General features: G+C 39.7%; 2 protein-coding genes across 3 annotated transcripts in view; both read right to left on the bottom strand.

Annotated features, from left to right (window-relative positions):
* Positions 1 to 23,510, bottom strand: part of LOC124861420 (zinc finger protein 260-like) — a 680,754-nt gene that overhangs the window by 284,009 nt on the left and 373,235 nt on the right. The gene's annotated exons all lie outside the window — the stretch shown is intronic.
* LOC124861149 (golgin subfamily A member 6-like protein 7) overlaps positions 1 to 23,510 on the bottom strand; it is an 85,772-nt gene that overhangs the window by 53,707 nt on the left and 8,555 nt on the right. The window contains exons 2-4 of the mRNA XM_047354671.1: positions 21,891 to 22,137; positions 19,984 to 20,169; positions 1,087 to 1,542 (exon numbers count right to left, since the gene is read on the bottom strand). Of these exons, the coding sequence (XP_047210627.1) occupies positions 1,087 to 1,542; positions 19,984 to 20,169; positions 21,891 to 22,137 (889 nt within the window). The remainder of the gene's footprint in view (positions 1 to 1,086; positions 1,543 to 19,983; positions 20,170 to 21,890; positions 22,138 to 23,510) is intronic.

The raw sequence follows: 23,510 nt of genomic DNA, 5'->3' as shown, positions 1-23,510 counted from the left end.
GTGACTTGTAGGCAAATCTTTTTCCACATACATCACAAACAAAGGATTTGTCTCCTGTGTGTGTTCTCATGTGTATGCCTAAATTTGACTTTAAGGCAAATCTTTTTCCACATGCATCACAACTAAAAGGTTTGTATTCTGTATGGATTTTCATGTGTCTGTTAAAATTTGACTTCTGGGAAAATCTTTTTCCACATGCATCACAAGCAAAGCGTTTGTCTCCTGTGTGGATTCTCATGTGCATGTCCAAATTTGACTTCTGGGAAAATCTCTTTCCACATTCATCACAAGCAAAGCGTTTGTCTCCTGTGTGGATTCTCATGTGTTGGTTTAAATATGACTTTAAGGCAAATATTTTACCACATGCAGCACAACTAAAAGGTTTGTCTCCCGTGTGGGTTATCAGGTGTGCATTTAATCGTGACTTGTAGGCAAATCTTTTTCCACATACATCACAAGCAAAGGATTTGTCTCCTGTGTGTGTTCTCATGTGTATGCCTAAATATGACTTTAAGGCAAATCTTTTTCCACATGCATCACAACTAAAAGGTTTGTATTCTGTATGGATATTCATGTGTCTGTTAAAATTTGACTTCTGGGAAAATCGTTTTCCACATGCATCACAAGCAAAGCGTTTGTCTCCTGTGTGGATTCTCATGTGTATGCTTAAATTTGACTTGTAGGCAAATCTTTTTCCACATGCATCACAAGCAAAGCGTTTGTCTCCTGTGTGGATTCTCATGTGTATGTTTAAATGTGACTTGAAGGCAAATCTTTTTCCACATGCATCACAACCAAAGGGTTTCCCCCTTGTGTGGACTTTTGTGTGTATTTTTAGATCTCGTTTATAGTTTAACGTTTTACTACCTGTCCGGACCTTTGTCAGTGAATCTATATTTTTCTTTTCTCTGAAACATGTCTCATTACCAGAACAATCTGAAGACGTTAATCTTGGATGACATGTCATGTGACTCTGAAGAGAGCAGCTGTTAGCAAATTTTGCCCCACACTCAGAGCAGCTCAAAGATTTGTTGACAGTGTTTTTGCCTGACCCTGGAGCCCTGCTCTCCTTCCAATCATCCTCACCGTCTTCAGTTTCAGAGTCTGACAAGTGTTTAAGCTCAGATTCATGATGCTTCACATCATCATCCTCTTCATCATCTTCACAGTCTTTAGTCTTTGAATAGTCGAAAGTGCCTCCATCAGTATTTAGATCTGGGTTCCTGCTGGATTCTGCTGTCCCACAGTCCTCTTCTTTAATTTCTGCTTTTATCTGGTCAGTTGAGATGCTTCTTGGAAGATCTCTGTCTTCTGTTTGCTGTTGATGAAGCTGAGAGAGCAGAGGTTTCTCTTCATCCTCTTCACTCTTCATATGAAGAACAGTTAATCGAAACCTGGTATCATCAGTCTCCTTTTTCACATTCAGTTGCTCTCCATCCTGGCTGGCCCAGATTCTTTCACTTTCTTCCCTTGTGTGGAGGAGCTCCAGCTCCTGCTGGTCCATATCAGGACTCTGTTCTTCAGAAGCCTCTTCTTTAACATCTGCAGACATCATTGAAACACATTACATGCATTATGAACAACTTTATCCTGACAATGTTACAAAGAAGATAAAGATTAAAACTAGTGAAAAGAATCTGATAAATATGATCAGTGAACAGTACAGTAGGTAAAATCAGAGATGCCACAATGGTGGGATAACCTTGAGTGTAAATATATTGGTTTCACGGTGTCATGGTTTAAATACAAAATTTTAAAACAAAGATATCCAATAAATTTGATTGTGTTTCCTTAAAGTTGAAAAAGAATAGTTATTACATTGCTGATAAAAGTGCAGTATATCTATTATTTTGTACTTAGATAAAGCCTTTTTTGCTATTTTTGAGTGTTTGACCCCATAGACGGCATTTATGGCCAACTCCCCACCAGTTGTGGACAGGACGGTATGGACATCGCTGAAAAACATCTGTGACGTCAAGATTTAATTTTTTTTACTTACAAGTCCTTCTCAAAATATTAGCATATTGCGATAAAGTTCATTATTTTCCATAATGTCATGATGAAAATTTAACATTCAAATATTTTAGATTCATTGCACACTAGCTGAAATATTTCAGGTCTTTTATTGTCTTAATACGGATGATTTTGGCATACAGCTCATGAAAACCCAAAATTCCTATCTCACAAAATTAGCATATTTCATCCGACCAATAAAAGAAAAGTGTTTTTAATACAAAAAACGTCATCCTTCAAATAATCATGTACAGTTATGCACTCAATACTTGGTCGGGAATCCTTTGGCAGAAATGACTGCTTCAATGCGGCGTGGCATGGAGGCAATCAGCCTGTGGCACTGCTGAGGTCTTATGGAGGCCCAGGATGCTTCGATAGCGGCCTTTAGCTCATCCAGAGTGTTGGGTCTTGAGTCTCTCAACGTTCTCTTCACAATATCCCACAGATTCTCTATGGGGTTCAGGTCAGGAGAGTTGGCAGGCCAATTGAGCACAGTAATACCATGGTCAGTAAACCATTTATCAGTGGTTTTGGCACTGTGAGCAGGTGCCAGGTTGTGCTGAAAAATGAAATCTTCATCTCCATAAAGCTTTTCAGCAGATGGAAGCATGAAGTGCTCCAAAATCTCCTGATAGCTAGCTGCATTGACCCTGCCCTTGATAAAACACAGTGGACCAACACCAGCAGCTGACACGGCACCCCAGACCATCACTGACTGTGGGTACTTGACACTGGACTTCTGGCATTTCCTTCTCCCCAGTCTTCCTCCAGACTCTGGCACCTTGATTTCCGATTGACATGCAGAATTTGCTTTCATCCGAAAAAAGTACTTTGGACCACTGAGCAACAGTCCAGTGCTGCTTCTCTGTAGCCCAGGTCAGGACCTCTATTTGTACGTAGCTCATTTTAGTAGGCTCTCAACGAGCCGTACAACAGTAACTGTTTATGTGAATCCCCGCTAGCTTGAGATGGCTAAAGAGCTAGCTGGCTTAGCAGCTGTTTTGCTGTGTTGTACGTTTCTGTATAATTTGGACACTGTATTCAACTGGTCTGTGTGTTCTAAGGATCCGTCGTCTCACATGTTGATGTGGAAAACTAGGCGGATCGAGACCGATGAGCCACCAGCTTCTTTGTGGCACAATCTCCCCAGCACCCGGACACACAGTACACCGCTGCCTTCCAGCCAGCAACGCCGGTCCGTTCAGGTGAGCATAGTCCGGTTAAATCTGTCTGTTTACAATACTGTATGTTTTACGATTATAACATTTATTTATTTTATCACTTTTCCAAGGGAAAAGAAAAAGGGCTGATATGACTGACACGGACAACGCTGAGCTAGAGCGGCACCATAACGCCTGGATGGGACACTTTCAGGAAGAAACAGCCATCTGTAGGGAGGGAAACATCTAACAGCAGTAAAAAAAAAAAAAAAAAAAAAAGGACTTCTGTTGTTTGGAGCGATTAATAAAAATAGCGCTTTTATTTGGCTCTGTGTCGCATTTACTTAAAAGAAAAAGAAGGAATCTTTGGTTTGGAGCTATTGATTAAAAATAGCGTCTATTTAAGAGAAAAATAACTTCTGTTTGGAGTAATTGATGAAAAATAAAAAACTACTGTGTTTAACAAAGCCATTTTTTTCTTATATGCACTAAGCATTTGACACACATTGCGTATAATTGCTGACCAATTATATGAAAAAGGTAAGTGAGTAGAATAGCTACAGAATATTCCCTTGGTTTCAGTGAAGTTTACATGACCTCATGTCCCGTATAAAATGATGTACTGCTCGGTTAAGTGCACTGAAACAGTCATGTGAAGAAAGCTACTCTGTGAACGTTTGTTTTGGACATAGTATATTAAATATGTTTAACAGAGCAACCAAGCCAAACACACTATCACAGGTGGTATCACATAACCATAGGTGACGTTTTTATTTACAGATTTTCTTTGTAAGTTCAACTAAAGACGCCGTCATATAATGGCTTCAAATATTAAAATGATGTTGTACATTACGTGGAATTTTAAAAGCAACAAACAGTGAACACATGGCGCATTACATAGCAAACCAGACAGTGAATGAACCGTTTAGCTCGTTCTCTGAAAAACAGTAGTAAGGGAAGGGTGGCTATTTTTGAGCAACCATTTATTAATATCACTGCTTTTTATTTGCCATATTTCATTTGTCCACCCAGTCTTGCAGCCTCTTTTGATAGTACACAACAAATAAAGAGTGTAACTATTTAAACTGAAAACCAGGACTAAGATTAGGAAAGGAAGCAGAAGAATCACAATCGAGCTAATAAACAGCAACAGCACAGACAGAGCTCTGTCTTCTTCTTCTGGCGTCTCTGGCCCTGTCCCAATACTCGCATGTCCACCCTTGTGTTCCAGTTGATGGGTTTGAGTGCGTAGTGTGTCCCAATTCTCCAGAGGGGTTCTTAGCCCCGCCCCCTTTGTGCCCTCAATCCACACTTTGGCTAAGCATGCATCTAAGCGGACTTCGCCGAAGTATATTACCCACAATTCACTGCTGCAGATGACGTTCTGAGGAAAAACCAACCACAACCATCAATTTAATCAATTCAGCAGGTCCTCCATCAATAGTTGTTATATGAAGGCCACCGGATCTTTATTTTTCCAGACATCAGCTCTGCTCTTGCTAAGAAGCAAGCAGCCTTTAACCCAATCAAGGCTAAACCTTTTACCAAGGATGTCAGGTTCTTCCTCCGGTTTCCCGCTGTGCTCTGTCTCATACATCAGAAAAAGGACTAAAGATTCGAATGTGTGGATGTTGCAGAGAGCTTCTTCAATTAACCTTTTTCGGCTGACTGAGGTAACTTAACTCCGTATTGAAAGAATGTATTCCAATATGTGCTGCTTCAACACCGCTGATTACGAGGAACCTTTCTTTATAACTTTGGATTTAGTTAGCAAGTAGACAAGAGAGGAAAAGGGAAAAAATAAAGGGAAAAAGAGGAAAGAGAAGGAAGGAATATACGGGATATGCTCAATGTTTGTTTTTCCTCTTTCTTTAGCCCCTACAGCAAAGAGCTGGGGTTGTGTTGGAATGGTGAGTGTCCGTGGGTATTCTGGGTGCTTCGGGGGTGAAGGCGGATGAAAGCAGTTGGCTATTTTAGGTCAGTCTTCCAGGAGGCCACATGTGTGGAAACCCTGATTGTTTTGACTAGGGGAGGGGAAATAAGGGGAGGGCATTGGGGACTGTGCGCATTTTATTTTTTATCACTTTTTTGTTATGATTTACTCCCATCTCGGTTCGATGTTTTTCTTACATGGTTACGCAGGTGAAAACTCTACCGACTAGTTATGACAGGTTATAACAGAATAGAGGACATGGGGAGGTCAATTCGGATTGTTTCTTGGATTGTAGCGGGGATTAATGGAGCTACAAAGAGAGCAAGAGTTCTTTCTCATATTAAAGAACTAAAAGCTGATATACTTTTCCTGCATAAAACGCACCTACGCACTAGGGACCAACATTTGGGTTGATCTTGAATAAACCAAATTTTTCACTCTTGATTTAATACAAAAACAAGCGGGGCAGCCATATTAATTGGTAGAAATACTCCATTTGAGGTGTTTGAAACTATCCTTGACAATAATGGCAGATATGTTATTGTAGTTGGCAGCCTCTGCAGGCAACCTGTCACACTGGTGAGTTTATATGGACCTAATCACAATGATGAGGATTTCATCAAAAAACTAGTTTCTTCATTACCAAAATTAGACTCCAATTGTCTGATATTAGGTGGCAATATTAATATGGTTCTTAACCCCATCCTTGACAAACCCAACCCAAAAGATCCCAAACCTTCTAAGATGGCACAGGCTCTTTAACAATTCATGTCCCAATATGGTTTAACAGATGTGTGGCGTAATTTGCACAGGACAGATAAACAGTTTTATTTTTACTCCCATGTTCACAAAACACATTCACGAATTCATAGTTTCATAATTGATAACACTCTACTTCCTGAAGTGAATTCAGTCGACTACCAGGCAAGAGTAATATCAGACCACTCCCCTTTGAAATCAGATATGCTTTTTCCTTCACAACCTAGAGATTTTCGTTTCTGGAGGTTCGACCTGGCGCTATTATCGGATGGCAACTTTATTACACGTATGAATCAATCGACTGCTTCCTTGAGACTAATCAGATAAATGAGACAAACCTATGCTTGCTCTAGGAAAAGTTGAAGGCTGTCCTTAGAGGGGGGATAATCTCGTTCTCTGCATATTTAAAGAAAACAACCAATATCAAAAAACACATTGCAACACATTATTGATCTTGATGGTCAATACGCTAAATTTCCTACTCCAGAACTCTACAAACAGAAAATTGACAAACAGAATTTCACCTGATCTCAACAGTGGAAGCAGAGCAAATGTTACTTAAAGCTAGAGGTACCCTATATGAACACGGCGAGAAAGCAGGTCGTTTACCAGCAAACTATTTGAAGGGCAGGAGGGCTGCACAGACAATTTCCCAATGGGACGGATGGTATCTGACCCTGGAGAAATAAGTGATGTTTTTATGGCTTTTTTTTCCACAATTGTACAAGTCAGAAGCTCCTTTGGAGGACTTACCAATGCAACAATTTTGTTCCGATATAGAAATGCCCAGGTTGTCAGATCAGGAGAAAGCAGGCCTAGATGCGCGTTTAAGTTTGAATGAAGTATACAAGGTGATCTAGTCAATGAACAACGGAAAATTGCCGGGACCTGATGGTTTCCTGGTCGAGTTTTACAAAACTTCTTCTTTAAAACTTGCCCCCCTATTACTTAAGATGTACAATAATACCTTTCAACGAGGCATTTTACCTCCTACTCTCAGACAAGCGGCTATCTAACTAATACCCAAACAGGGAAAAGAACCACATCTCTGCTCATCTTATCGGCCTATCTCGCTCCTGAATGTGGACATGAAAATACTATCCAAAATTCTAGCAACTCGACTTGAAACCGTAATGCTTAATGTGATCTCAGAAGATCAAACGGGTTTCATAAAAAACAACATTGTTTCACAAACGTGCGTCGCCTTCTTAACGTGGTGCTTTCCTTGGGCACACCGTCAATTCGAGAAGCTGTTGTCTCTTTGGATGCCAAAAAGGCTTTTGATCGAGTGGAGTGGCCTTATTTATTTTCAACCCTTAATAAATTTGCCTTTAACAATAACTTCATTTCTTGGATTCAGCTTCTCTACATTTCTATAGAGGCGTGCATATGCACTAACTCCCTAAGATCTCCTTTTTTTCCTCTGTTACGAGGTACTCATCAAGGATGTCCGTTGTCACCACTCCTTTTTGCACTGGCTATGGAACCGCTTTTAATAGCGCTGAAAACTGACTTTATAATTTCGGGCATTAGGAGGGCAGGGGTTGAGCATAAAGTTTCCCTATACGCAGATGATCTCTTGCATTATTTTTCAGACCCGGTCAGAACTATCCCTCTGGTGTTACATAAACTCGAAAACTTTGGACGTTTCACTGGGTATAAACTTAATATAGCAAAAGTGACTACAACAGCAAAATTGATGTTGCCCTCCAACTGGCCCTTCAATGTCACCCTGGACAACTTTAAGTATTTAGGTATAAACATTTCACAGACAATAACCTCTCTCTTTGACAATAACTTTGCCCTGCTCCTAGACAAGATCAAAGAGGATTTACAAAAGTGGGGTAAACTTCATATCACACTGGCAGGGAGGATACAATGCATAAAGATGAGAATAGTACTACGTTTTCTATATTTGTTTCAATGTCTCCCGCTATTTTTGCCCAAATCTTTTTTTATTAATGTCAATGCGACACTCATCATTCATTTGGGGGAATAAGCCTCCCAGTCTCCAAATATCCTTACTGCAGAGACCAAGAGTGGAGGGGGGACTGGGATTGACTGATTTACAGCACTATTACTGGGCATGCAACATGCACAAGATTGTGTATTGGGCTTTCTACCCTAAAACACAATAGTGTCAGATGGAGTCAAGCTCTTGGCACTACTCGCTAAAGGCCTTAGTATGTTATCCTGGGAAGTTGAAACCAAAGACATTTACAGACAATCCTGTTGTTATAGCCTCTTTGAAAATATGGCAACAGATTAAATATCTTAACTGGACATCACTTCCTCTCAACACTCCTCTATGTAATAATATGCTATTCAAACCAGCCCACAAAGATGCAAAGTTCACCATTTGGTAGCGTCAAGGTCTAGGGACGATTGGGAAACTTTACACAGAGGGGATCTTTTAAAGTTTTGAGAAACTCTGTCTCAAATTCAACCTTCAGCCAGATGACTTATTTAGATATTTTCAAATTCGCCATTTTTTGGAGTTAAACACAGCAGCATTTCCTACTTCTCCCTCCCCCTCTGGTAGTGATCTCCTTCACCCACTTACCAAAAGGCCTAAACGTCACATTTCCTTTCTGTACGACTTATTGGTGCCAGACTTTCCACCTGCCTTAGTTAAGATCAAAGCAGACTGGGAGTCAGAATTGGGTATTCCTCTACGTGAAGACTGGCAGTATGCTGCACTTAATGGAGTAAAATCCTGTGCATCCTGTGTAAAATTCCAACTGATACAATTTAAAGTTGTTCATATAGCACCCCATAGCAAAACTAAACTTGCAAAGATATATCCAAATATCAGTGATGTATGTGAGAGGTGCTCACAACCTTCTTGAAATCACACATATATGTTCTGGGATGCCAAAGACTTAAGAACTATTGAACATGCTATTTTAAGACTATGTCAGACTTATTGGGACAAGATATCGACCATTGCCCAGTTGTGGCTATATTTGGTGTACACAAGCTTGCGCTGAAAAGGTCCACAGAACAAAAGCATGTCCTACTATTTACTTCCCTTATTGTGCAGCGAAAGATACTATTAATATGGAAGAGTAGTGCATCACCATCCCCAGCATCTTGGTTATATGATGTAATGTCATTCTTAAGACTGGAAAAGATCAAATTCGCATTAAGGGGATTAACAGAAAAGTTTTTTCAGCTGTGGAATCCCCTCATCCAGCACTTCAAAACCACAGCCGCCCTCCCAACGATGAATAAATTGGTTGACCCAAGGGTTTGATTATAGTGTGTATACCATGTATATTTCTTTGTTGTATTTTATAACTGTGATGTGTAATGTGTGTGCTCGGCAAGTTCAGAAGTGGGAGGAATGGGGATATAGAAAGGGATATAGTGTTAGTTCTCACCATGTTATTGTTCATTGTTCAGTGTGTAATTTGAAATCTTTGTTGTAATTATGAATCTGAGAATATTATTTAATATTTAATATTAATATTTTAATATTTTATCAAATAATATTTTCAGATTCATAATTACAACATAGTGGCGTCCCTGGGTGGGCATTATTATGAACAGCTTGCACTGTACATAAATGTGAATGAATAAACCACAACTGCACATTATTGATGTACCTTGTACCTTAAAACAAGCTGTCACTGGTCACAATAGGACTCAAAACATCAGAGTTCTAACATCAGATGTCACTGATTATTTTTAAGAGAACATTATAACTCGTGACACTCCAGGAGTTCACAAATTTAGACTTTCTTCAAAATTAATAACTCCAATATCTCCGTGCTAGTAACAATCAACTCTGCTACATAAGCAAAATTTTAGATGTTCTGACTCAGTCTGGTTTTTTCTGTGTAAGCAATAACTTGAGACTTGGTTTAACTTCAGTTAACCTCATTGTCCACACAGTTGCTGCACATCTGTATCCAGAGGCTGTGTTTTGTGTAAAACCAAAATTTGAAACTAAATTAACTTTGCAGTTAGTTTAGTATCTGACCTAATTTTGACGCATGTATCCATTCAGGAACTTTATAGTTTGTTTTATGGTTTGAAAGAACAGGATTTTTGCCAGATTAAATCCAAAATTTAATCTAATCACCCTGCCTGCCATAAAGGGGGGTGAATCAAAAGTCAAATTGCAGTTATTACACTTAGGAGGTGTAGCAATTTTCTTTTTCCTTTGCATTTTAAACAAAATTCCCTTAAAGGTTAAGAGTAGTGTCTAATCACTAGTTCTCCCAAAGAAATGTGAAAAATTAACTCCAAAATCACAAAATATCCTTAGAGAAAGGAGTAGCATTGTAACACTTGGAGCATAGTGTTGTCATAAGTCACAGGTTGAATGATCAACTGGTGCACCCATTTTACAATAAAATGTTTCCAATATATGTATAGTCAGATATACATATATAGCTGGACATACATTTGTTAGATGTTGTTGCTTTTAGCAACATTCTCATAACTTTGTTGTTGTTTTGCAGTGTCTGCCAGAATGATGGAATCACACTCCATTATTAATTCAGCAGACGTGGAGATGCAGAAAGTGGTGGTTGCTGATCTCATCCGTTTGTCTCCAGATGAGCGGGATGCTTTAAATCAGTTTGACCTTGCTGCATGTGATAAAAAGATTCAAGAATTACTTGGCCTACTTGAAAATCCAACTAGAGCGATTCTGATTCCAGACGTTCTTTGTCAGCTTACCTTGTTGTATCAGCAGAAATCACAACTGGAAGCTAAAAGATATTCTCAGTTACAGACTGACCACCAGATGACCCTTCAAAGAGAGAATGCTGCAAAGCTTGAGCTCTCAAACGTTGAGGAGAGGATGGAGAAAGCTGAAGCAAAGTTAGTGGACCTGAGGGCAGATGAGCTGAAGAAAACTTCATCCCAAAGGGGGGGACAGAGCCCCACCCAATTTACATTTTCACTCACAGCAGCTGCAGCAGTCACGGCAGGGGGCAGACTCAGACAGCAGGCATCCAGCACCTAGGTCAGAGTCTCCCCTTCCTAAATCTAGTCAAAGTGTTCAACTTACTTCCACAGACCTTAACAGAAGTGTTGGAAGTCAGATGGTCTCCAGTGGTTTCCTTTCAAATCCCATTGCAGTGAACTACCACCAAGATGACTCAGCGTGCACAAGTGGCCCAATTCAGTGGGAGAAGCACCCTTCCAGCCTGATCGGCACGCCTCTCCTTTCTGACTCCGTGTCGACCCCTAGGGGCCAGGAGAGACGCACATGGCTCTCAGGTGACTCAACCCAACCTGACCCACCACCACTTGCACGAGTCCATTCATTAGAAAGCTCTCATTTAAATCATGAGAATACTTGTTTTCTCCCCCAGAGGTTTTATCATGATCTTCCACGATTTCATGAACCTAACCAACGTGAGTTCTCAGATGGACGTAGTCCATCTTGGGAGCATGGTGTCCATTTCAAACAGCTTGAATCCCTTGCTAAGGACATAGAAGTTTTTGATCCAGGTAGCCAGGAGTCAAATATTGATGCTTACCTGTTTGAGGTTGAACATTGTCTTCTTGACTTGTGTTTTCCTTCTGATCGTGAGAAGCTGAGGCTTATTTGGAAAACAACAGCTAAGAGTGTTCATGTGTTCATAAAAACGCTTCCTCCAGAAATTTGTGACAGCTATCCAGCTGTCTGCCAGGCTCTTACAGAAGAGTACTATGTTTACAGAGATGGAGCCGCTGCCACTACTAATGCTTTGACAGTTTTGCAAAAACAGTTCGAACCTCCCAGAGAATATTTCCACCGTTTGAAGAATGCTTATTTTCAGGGATGTTATGCTCCAGGTCTTGAAGAAGACCACACTTTTAAGTCTTTGTTTCTTCACAACCTCCACGTTAGCATGCAGTATGAAGTGACCATGCATTGCATAACCGAGAATCTCTCTATGCAGGAGACTCGTAGATATGCTCAGCTTGTGTGGGAAACACGTGTCAGTTCAGACAGAGCAGGAAAAGGTAAAGTTAGAGTGTTAAACATTCAAACTGAGAACAGGCCTAAGAAGAGGTGCAAAGTAACTTCCCAAGTGATGCAACAGAACCAGGGGGGTGGTAACTGGCGTCAGCCACAACCCAAACCACCAGTTAAAAGACAAACATTTTCACAGTGCAACATCGAACTGTAAGGTTGGTGGTAAAGAGTGGAGCCACTCCAAAGATGTCATCACAAAGGAGGAGTTTGAGATGATCTGCAGGTGTGTTATAACTAAGGTAACGGCGTTCCTAAAAGACCTGGTAAGCCGTTGCAGTCCAGAATCAACCCTGTAAAATCTATCAAACAAGGTATGAAGATGGTAAATAATTTCCAACACCCTATGTTCTGTTTTAATCTTTTCCTTTTATGGTTTTGAACTTCAGGAATTAAGGTTTAAAAGCAGTATTATTATGGTGTGAAAATTATTACATGACTTTTGTTTTTGTTTTTTTGTTTTTTGTCTCTTTAAAACATTTTATTAGTGTTAGTCTCTGCCCAAGCCTGCCTCACTCCTGTCCAAACACTAACCTCTGAACCAAAATGAACTGTTGAACTATGCCTTGCTACTGGACCCCAGTGACTCTTTTCACATGGCTGAGGATGGATTGTTAGCCCCAAAGACAGGAGAAATATCACTTTTTATGTTATAACCTTGAACCTTGGTGAACAAGTAAAGGGATAAATGACTCACTGGCTCATACGCATTGCTGCAGTTTCCTCATTAAGTGTGTCTGACCCACTCTGAAAACGGAGCTGCCGAGAGTAGCAGCCGGTACCCCTCCCATTGGAAACAGCTTGTGGACCAAACCACATCCCCTCTGTCCCCCCCAGGATTTCCGCCTATGACTGTGTTTAAACTTTAGAACAGATGAACACAAATTCAAATTATATTTTTTATCAAGATACATAAAAGCTGAATGCAAAAAGACAACATTAGAACAATAAACTATTTACACTATTGCAATCACAGGCACAGTCAAACATTAGCTTTCAATTTGACCAGTGGAGCTGTGAAAGGCCTTGTGGCAGGTCCTGTTCAAATGACTTGTTGCCAGTGGAACGACTGCTGCAGCTCCTATCATCTAAAGACTGACTCCTTCCTCTTCCTCTGCCTCTCTCCAGAACACTGGGTGCCTCAAGGGAGCAGAAGGTCTCTTCTTCCTCCTCCTCATCATCAATACTGCACACAGAAAACATTACACTGTGACAGATGTGTCCATAACGCGCATAATATAATAATGATGCGTAACACAGTGAAATTATTTTAATTGTATATTTTCCTCTTGCTCATAGACAAGTAATATTTCATAAACACATACATGTCATGGGAAGGATGGATCCCGTCAATAAAATTTGCTTAATCTCCACTGTCGGCTGAATCCAGACCAGATGAATGGACAGCACGCTGCAGCCTGGACTTTAATGTTTGTCTTTTGCGATTTTTACTAGAATTCTGCAACAGTTTTTGGAAAATAAAAACTGTGCTCCAGGACACGTGGTGAGTAAAATATTTAAGTTTAACTCTCCGGTTTCCTTTGCAAAAAAGTATTGCTCTAGGTTATGTTAGGAATAACCTTTATTAATATGCACTACAGTATAAATGTTTTTCCCATTTATACCGTAGTGAAATAAAGTATAAGTTCTAATGTTTCCCTTTTGTTACAAAAGGATAAGAATGCTCATCGACACATAGTACAAGGATAAATGGCCCATGGTTCGTCATAAGTGACCTGAGGCTGGGGCACTGGGGTTGATAGTGGAGCAGCTGGTATAACTGGGTTGATTAGAAAACTACAGCACACTTAGATTAAGTATGGACACCCGCTACTAGACAACCTACCAGATAGACACCACAATGGTGACACATAGTCTACTAATAATCACTGAGGGAGTGCACATCCATTGCATTGGAGTGCCAGATATAAAACTACATGTGACCTTCTATCAGGGCTCTTCGTCATCCTCTAACAGACGGCGACGGTCCGAGACGGGAGCCTCAGCGCTGATCTCTGTAATCATTCCTATGCCTTAATTTAGATTAAAGGAGCTAAAAGTTAGAAACTGTTTGAGTCGTTCATTTAAGAGCCTTTAGATAGAGTGTGTGATTGCTTCTCGAGACCAAGGACCGGAGGAGCTCCGAGGCGTCTGACCGCCAACAGGGTGCGGCAGCTCGGACAAATGGTTTCCGCCCGCACCCCGGAAGCGGAAACCACTTTTGGATAGGGTTGCCACGGAAGGACAACGCATCACAGCAGCGGTCGCAAAAGGTAGGGAGATTCCTATTAAAAATCTCCAGTGTTTTTCCTGTAAAAACACTCTAGCTGTGCTGTTAGTTCTGAGTGAGCTGTTTTTGTAATTCTTGGAGGCAAAGAAATGGTTCAGAATAATTGTTGCGTACGCATTAATAACAGCCACGGAGGTTAGCTAGAAGCTAACCGTTTGTTCACAGCACAGACCGGCCGACAGAACAGCCGCCACTCCCCACAGCTAAGGAGGTTAGCTGTAGCTAACTGTTTAAGGACTGTGGACGTTTCTTCAAACTTCTCTGCCTTGGATAACGTTCCTCACCACAGTTCATGAAGTTAAGTGTTTGGGTTGAATAATATAGAAGTGATTTAGATTGAAATGATATAAACGTTTTTCATTTTATGAAGTTTGGTTTTGTGTGTGTTGAACTCAGCTATCTTGGTGCTAGCAGAATATTTGCAGCACAGGTGCTCAGGTTGTGTTCTTTGTGTGTTTTTAAAATTAAGACAAACTTTATTTAAAGGGTGATTTTAAACACATAAGATTGATCATAACGGGCTTATGCATTTTAACCCTTTTATTAACGGTATTTTTAAAGGTGTGTGTTTGATTCTGGTGCTAAGCTATCAGCCTCCTTTGTTAGCTTAACTGCTAACAGCTAAGGACATGTGCCTGCTGCTAAATAACATTTACCCAGAAAGGTTTAGTTTTCAATCTAGTAAATAATGTGTCCCTAACATTATTTTACAAAATTTGATAACTAAGTAAACACCATTAAGCCCCATTTCTCCAGAAAGATTTGGCTCTATTCTAAAATACGTCCTTAAATGTTTTATCATTCCCTTAATTCCCTTAAATATTATTTTAATAAATAAAAGGCAGCTAATTAGACACTGTTGAGAATTGGTCATCAAGAAGGTTGGTTTTATTCAGCAGATCATTATTTAAAACATTATTTTATTAAAATAAAATTTTATCTGATCTTGCATTGTGAATGGTTGTCTAAACATTTGCTGATTATTGCCTAAGTTGGTTCCAAGACTAATTTAACTTCACTTCCAGATTCTTCAAGATAATCCTTGGTTCTCAAACATAAACATTGCATGATAATGTTGCATCACTCCTTTGGTCATGGTTTCCAATCATCTTTAATCAACTTGTTTATATTGTACATAGTCCATTAGTCTTCGTTATTCTTTAATTCTGCTTGGTAGTTTAGTTGGATTGTTTTAGTATAGCAAAGAGTTTGTTGATTGAAATATGTTTGACTTTAAGTTGACTTATTTTTGTTAATAAATTATTGTATTTTAAGAAATTGTGTGAATTCATTCCATGTGTGTGCAGAGTTCATGCTGTTCAATAATGTCAGAGCTCGTCTCACACCTTTCTATTTTGTCCTAATACCATCGCCTTACTGGGCTGGTATTCACAGGACAACCCTTAACAGACCGAAATATTATTTGATAAAATATAAAATTATTAATATTAAATAATATTCTCAGATTCATAATCCCAACACTAAATATCTGTTTCAAGGTTTGTCTGACTAACCTTTACACTTCAGAGAAAACAAAATAAATAATAATAATCATAGGATGGAAAAATGTAAATGGATATATTGGGGAAAAAAGGACTGTTTATTGTGATCAAATGTTTAACAGGAATGAATAACTAAATAATGGTATGATTAAGTTTGTACAGAATATGCAAATTACTTGTATCTACTATTGGGGGTGGAGGTTACGGGGAAGGACCTTAAAGGTCTAATTTAGGTAGATACAGAGGTTGGACAATGAAACTGAAACACCTGGTTTTAGACCACAATAATTTATAAGTATGGTGTAGGGCCTCCTTTTGCGGCCAATACAGCGTCAATTCGTCTTGGGAATGACATATACAAGTCCTGCACAGTGGTCAGAGGGATTTTAAGCCATTCTTCTTGCAGGATAGTGGCCAGGTCACTACGTGATACTGGTGGAGGAAAACGTTTCCTGACTCGCTCCTCCAAAACACCCCAAAGTGGCTCAATAATATTTAGATCTGGTGACTGTGCAGGCCATGGGAGATGTTCAACTTCACTTTCATGTTCATCAAACCAATCTTTCACCAGTCTTGCTGTGTGTATTGGTGCATTGTCATCCTGATACACAGCACCACCTTCAGGATACAATGTTTGAACCATTGGATGCACATGGTCCTCAAGAATGGTTCGGTAGTCGTTGGCAGCGACGCGCCCATCTAGCACAAGTATTGGGCCAAGGGAATGCCATGATATGGCAGCCCAAACCATCACTGATCCACCCCCATGCTTCACTCTGGGCATGCAACAGTCTGGGTGGTACGCTTCTTTGGGCTTCTCCACACCGTAACTCTCCCGCATGTGGGGAAAACAGTAAAGGTGGATTCATCAGAGAACAATACATGTTTCACATTGTCCACAGCCCAAGATTTGCGCTCCTTGCACCATTGAAACCGACGTTTGGCATTGGCATGAGTGACCAAAGGTTTGGCTATAGCAGCCCAGCCGTGTATATTGACCCTGTGGAGCTCCTGACGGACAGTTCTGGTGGAAACAGGAGAGTTGAGGTGCACATTTAATTCTGCCGTGATTTGGGCAGCCGTGGTTTTATGTCTTTTGGATACAATCCGGGTTAGCACCCGAACATCCCTTTCAGACAGCTTCCTCTTGCATCCACAGTTAATCCTGTTGGATGTGGTTCATCCTTCTTGGTGGTATGCTGACAATACCCTGGATACCGTGGCTCTTGATACATCACAAAGACTTGCTGTCTTGGTCACAGATGCGCCAGCAAGACATGCACCGACAATTTGTCCTCTTTTGAACTCTGGTATGTCACCCATAATGTGTGCATTTCAATATTTTGAGCAAAACTGAGCTCTTACCCTGCTAATTGAACCTTCACACTCTGCTCTTACTGGTGCAATGTGCAATCAATGAAGACTGGCTACCAGGCTGGTCCAATTTAGCCATGAAACCTCCCACACTAAAATGATAGGTGTTTCAGTTTCATTATCCAACCCCTGTATAATCAAATTATCAATGCGTTTGAAAAGTAGGTTGTCCAAAACACTACACACCTTCATGGTAAATGATGTGAATACTTTGTTCTGGGGATGATTTCAAAAATTATCATGGAAAATAACGGTTTGAACATATCTAACATTGGCTACTAGTTAACGGACAATAAATTAGCAACTAACTGGGTTACAATATAAGATGAGAAGATGACTCTATTACATTATCTACATATGAGATTCTCATGAAAACAGGTATTGGAGCATTTCCTGTTTCCCAACAAGCCCTAAAGGAAATTGTTATTAATTTTATGGGTACTGACAACAGAGTGAAAGGATGTAGAGATGTGCTTGATACTTTCACCAGGTCGGCTGAGAGAGATAATCACACAATCAAAAAACGATCGGCTAATGTAATACAAAAATAAAGTGTGCTGAAGATGTGCTGCCGTTGGTGATGTTTTCCATAAGATCATCACCCACTGAGCTCATAGGTTTAACTCCCCATCAGCTGATGAATGGAGGAACCATGCCCTGACCTTTCACCTCCTCTCTTCAGTCGGGGTGTGAACCCACTCTGGATTCACAGAGAGAGCAACTGACATGTTCAAAGATTTTAATCTGCTGTGAAGATTTGTCTCATAAAACACAGGAGGCCCTAACCAAAGAACCAACAGGAGAAACAAACAGAACTGTGGATGAGGACAAAACTAAGGTAAGCAGATCATATTGCAGGAAAGGAGAGCAGTCCTCCGAAAGAAACCTCAGAGAAATCAGAAAGCACCAAAGGAAGAACATATGAATAGGTTCAATTGGATATCTTTTGACTTAACATTTCATTTCCAGCCAATACATCATAAATGTGCTTGTGAAACTAAATTAATTTATTCCAGTAAACATAACGTCAAAAGGTAAGATTAACTCATCTTTTTAATTTCAACTAACAAAATACAATTATGTGGAACCTGTTTCATACATTTTGAGTGGGCTGGGTTACTTCAACAGAGGGAACGTGATAAAGAAATAAACAATAAAAATTATATTTGTCGGGTTAAAGCTTGAAGGAGTATGTCCTGGTAAATTTGAAATAAGGTCACAAAATCAAAAATAACGGGGGAGAAGGATTTCTAAAGTAAAATTGAATAATGAACAAACAAATGTTTACTTCTGTGAATGTGGGAAATTGTGAAATAATTTGTATAAAAGGATTAAAGGAGTGTTTAACTATTTAATCAATTTGAACAACCTCATGAATAGAAATTATAACTTCCTATTTGCTTCTGAGTTATTTATTTATGGATGATGTTGTTTACAACTTAGATTGTAAATTAACTTGATTCAAGACCTTGAACTTTTACTTGTTGCTGAACAGAACTGATTTATGGGGAATAATTGCTTTAATAATTAATAATAATTGCTATTGAGTAGATAGGAAAGCTGTACCGTCTGCTAGAATACAAACTGCTTCCTCTTAGAACCGATTCTAATCTTTTAAATGACACCACGGCAAAACAGGAGAGACAGCTGAAGGCTGTGTGAACAGGATGTTGAAATTATTTTTTGTCAAATTAGAATAGCTTTGGATATGATCCTAGCAAAAGAAGGAAGGTTGTGTGGTGTTTTTGGAGAGGTTTGTTGTTCTTTTACTCCCAAAAATTACAGATGGATCTCTAATGAAGGCCCTAAATGACTTGCAATCACTGTCCATTGAATTAAAATCGTACTCAGGAATCAATTAACAATTCACAAACATGTTTGAGACGTGGTTTAGAAAATGGGAAAACCTACTGGTGAGTATATTCACTTCATTGACTGTTGTGGTGATCGCAGCTTGTGTTTGCTGTTGTGCAACGTGTATTCGAGCTCTCATCCTCAGGTGTAACGATCGTGTGATTGGTCCCAGTGATACCAGAGGTTTGAGATTACCAGAATATCAAAGGGATGTGGTGCCAGAGCACACTGATGTTGTCCACTTAATATTTAAGCACAAGTGATGATGTGGATCTCATGGAACCAAACCAAAGTGATGGAGAAATTATGATACTGTGCTCTGAGGAGGAGGACCAGACGACTGTAATAGATAATTGAACAGGGTTTACGACTCAGGGCCTACAATATACACATTGTGCTGCTCATTTCTGTTGTGCTTCTAGCTTATTATTATTTTTGTTGTTTTAAAAATTTCAACAGGGCATTATTTTCTATTTGCGATGTTTTAATCATTTAAATTTCAGACACACATCAGCATAGGTCTGTTCCATGGGAAACAGAGGGGGTGCACACACTGAGGGCTGCAGGCCTTAGTTATGTGACGGACGGAAGAAACTGCCTCCCATATTCTAGCTTAGGTCTATATGCACTAGACACATTGATTGATGTGAGGTGGGTTTTTCCCACCTCAACAGGGGGATTTTTATGGATGTATGATTCTGTGGCCTTTTTCTAATTATCTCTTTGCTGCCTTAATTAAATATATCTGCCCTTGTTGCTTATCTGCCGCACCGCTCACTGCTACAGCTTACACAACATCCTTAGGTGCATGACTACAACCATGGGTTTCATTGACTCAGGGGGTCCGGGAGTGCCAACAGCATGTCAGATGCAAATAGTTAAGGGGTTGGGCCCCTCAAATCAAGGGTGTAAGAAAGAGGGGGCCGTGATCAGGCTCACTGGAAGAGCAGTGTTAAAGGGGACATATGCAAAATCCCCTTTTTTGGCCATTAAATACATTTCGCCAGTCTAATTTCTTCCTCCTTTTTGTGAAGCTAATCTACTTTTGATCATAAAAGACAACCAGATGCACCAGACTGTTAGCTGCCAGACAGGAGACACACACACAAACAAATCCTTACTCTTGATAGGAGCTGCAGTTAATGGAAACCTGGTATCAGTCTCCTCCTTCACAGTGAGCTGCTCTCCTTCCTGACTGGTCCAGAGTTCCTCCTGTTCCTCCTTTATCTGGAGGGGCTCTGGCTCCTGCTGATCCACATCAGGACTCTGTTCTTCAGGAGCCTCTTCTTTAACATCTGCTGGCAGCACTGAAACACATTACATGCATTATGAACAACTTTAACTTCATGTTTCTAAGCTGGTAAAGATTCACATTAGAGAAAAACATCTGATCAGCAGTTTAGAGAAAACTGAACCTCAAGAACTGACAGTTTAGGTCATGTGCAGAATCTCATATTTAACCCCTGAATTAAATCACTATTATATAAAACATAATTGCCTGAGTTTTGCTGTGAAGCAGATGGTTTGTGAATTAGAGATTGTTCATTGAATATAGTACAGACAGCTGATATAGCAACATTTAGATATTTAGTATGAGGATAAGACAAAGGAGACATAATATAGCATAAATCAACCACTGGATTGCAGCAACTAGTTCCCTAAACAATTCTTGGTATGTGTAAAATACGCATCAAGCAACATTAGTGGACAGTTTCTGAGGGAAATGCATCAAAACCCATCAGATCTTTTCTATTTTATGATCAGTTTTAATTATCAATTAACACTTTATATCAATGAGGGTTATTAATCAATGAAGGGAACACGTGTTACTCCATGCTTGTTGCTTTATGTTCAAAATATTTGACATGCAAACAATAGTTTAATATGCACTGAAGGAGCTTTCTCTACATCAGCAACAAGAAGATTACAGAACAATTTCTGGTTATTTTATTGAACTTCATATTCATCCCCTTAAACTAGGGTCTACAACCTTTACAATAAAAAGAGAAATTTTAGCCCTCAGTCCAGTTAAATAATACTCATTTAAACCTACACATGTTATATGACCTTTTGAAAAGACAACCTATAATTTCTGATAAATATCTACTATGTTAAAATGTGTTTTCATTCTTAAAGAACCCATTTTATTTTTAGGTTCTATAATAATGATAAAAAAAAGAGGATGGATACATTTTCCTCTATGAGATGCTGATATTTGTACAAAATGATGTAAAAACACCACATAGTTTCCAATATATATATATATATATACATATATATTTATATATATATATATATATATCTACAGTACAGACCAAAAGTTTGGACACCTTCTCATTCAAAGAGTTTTCTTTATTTTCATGACTATGAATATTGTAGCTTCACACTGAAGGCATCTAAACTATGAATTAACACATGTGGAATTATATACTGAACAAAAAAGTGTGAAACAACTGAAAATATGTCTTATATTCTAGGTTCTTCAAAGTAGCCACCTTTTGCTTTGATTACTGCTCTTCACACTCTTGGCATTCTGTTGATGAGCTTCAAGAGGTCGTCACCTGAAATGGTTTTCACTTCACAGGTGTGCCCTGTCAGGTTTAATAAGTGGGATTTCAAGCCTTATAAATGGGGTTGGGACCATCAGTTGTGTTGTGCAGGAGGTACAGTACACAGCTGATAGTCCTACTGAATAGACTGTTAGAATTTGTATTATGGCAAGAATGAGAAGGTGTGTCCAAACTTTTGGTCTGTACTGTGTGTGTGTATATATATATATATACACACACACACACATATATATACACACATCCATTGACCTATATCGGCTCACTTCACCGCAGTTAGATGATCCTCTGTCGTTTCAAACTCTAATATTTCTGAGCTGGGCTCCAGAAGCTCCTGCTGATGTTTAACTATCCTAACAACGAGTTCTAATTCAGAGGAATAATCCACCAGCAGACTGAAAACGGCTCCTAAACTTTAACTACCATCCACACAGTTGGCATGAAGAAGGAAACATCCAAACCTAATCTGGGCTGGAAAACATCATCCATCATCTGGTGTCTCTTCCTCTGCTGCGTCCTGCCGCTGTTTGAGCTCCTGCTTCCCTCCAGTTTCTTTGACCAGATGTTCCTCAAGCTGCTGGACTTCTTTCCAGAGTTCATCAACTGCTGCTGCTGCAGCTCTCTTACAGCTTTATCAACACTCCCGCTTCTGGGCTGCTGACGAACAGGAAACAAAGGATAAATGCTGCGGAACCTCGGAAGTCGGAACTGGGACGTCGGAACTTACGTCATTTCCGGGTTGTAGCGTTCCAGTTTCCTGCTTGTTTCGTTCGTATTGCTAACAACTGTAACAGCAGCATTACAACAATAACACTGATCTACGCGCTATTTCGTGCATATAAACAGCGTTGAAACATCTCGTCTTATAAACACTGAAAGTAGTTCGTCTACAACTGACTAAATGTTGCATAAAGTCCCAGAAATGTGGATATTTGGATTCGCAATTGAGAGATAACAGTTAAACTCTTAAAGTGGTTGGAAATCCACAATACTGCTTGAACCAGAACATTTATTGTTTTTCTAAATCTGGTGCCCCAACGTGGCCTTGGTAGCTTCTGCTAAGTTGCTGTCGACAAAATATCTCCTGGATGTTATGTAAACATGGCGCTCTTTCCCAGCACCCCCTGACAGCTGTGACCCAGATAAAACTTTGCGGCCGATTGAGAAAACTTCCATCTCTCTCCTCAAGGACAATGGCGACTATCTGTGTTGACAGTCTAGTTCTTGCACACACACTCAGTTATATATTAGCACATCCAGGATTCCAACTGCGGTCAAGTGAGCTGACACCAGCTCTCTCTTAAAGATCAGCGTCGCGCATACAAGGTGCATTACGGTAATGGAGCAGAAAGGATCAGATCCTGGCAACGGTTGAGAAAATAAGAGGAAAACAGAAAGTAACCCACAGAAAATTTATATTAATTACCTTTTTACAACTTTCACATTCATGTTTTATATAAAAGAATAAATATTTAATATTTTACTGTGCAGTTTTGGATAAATACCTTGTCAAAGTACCTCAAAATGATCATCTAGTATATGCTTCAGGAATTTATTTCTCCAAAACCATGAGAGGTGACAGCACAATCTCTTTAGATTATAGTAAAGGATCATCTATACTATATCCAGAATAAGTATTTCATAATTTTACTGGACAGTTTTGGAGAAATACACAACTACCCCAACAAAGTACTACACAAGCTTCTTTTTGGTAAGGTCAATGAGGTCCATCATCTGAAACAGTGGTGGTCTGTGGATTACAGGAGGTCCAGGACAACTGAACACGCTCTTCTCTATGTATGCTGTGGGAAGTGGTGGAGGGTCTGGACAGCTTAAAGTGAAGTGCAAGAGCATCTACAGGGGTTGGACAATGAAACACCTGTCATTTTAGTGTGGGAGGTTTCATGGCTAAATTGGATCAGCCTGGTAGCCAGTCTTCATTGATTGCACATTGCACCAGTAAGAATTAAATGTGCACCTCAACTCTCTTGTTTCCACCAGAACTGTCCGTCGGGAGCTCCACAGGGTCAATATACACGCTGCTATAGCCAAACCTTTGGTCTCTCATGCCAATGCCAAAC

Source organism: Girardinichthys multiradiatus, chromosome 24 (assembly GCF_021462225.1).
Source record: "Girardinichthys multiradiatus isolate DD_20200921_A chromosome 24, DD_fGirMul_XY1, whole genome shotgun sequence".
Lineage (NCBI taxonomy): Eukaryota > Metazoa > Chordata > Actinopteri > Cyprinodontiformes > Goodeidae > Girardinichthys > Girardinichthys multiradiatus.
This window is presented reverse-complemented; position numbering and strand designations above follow the sequence as displayed.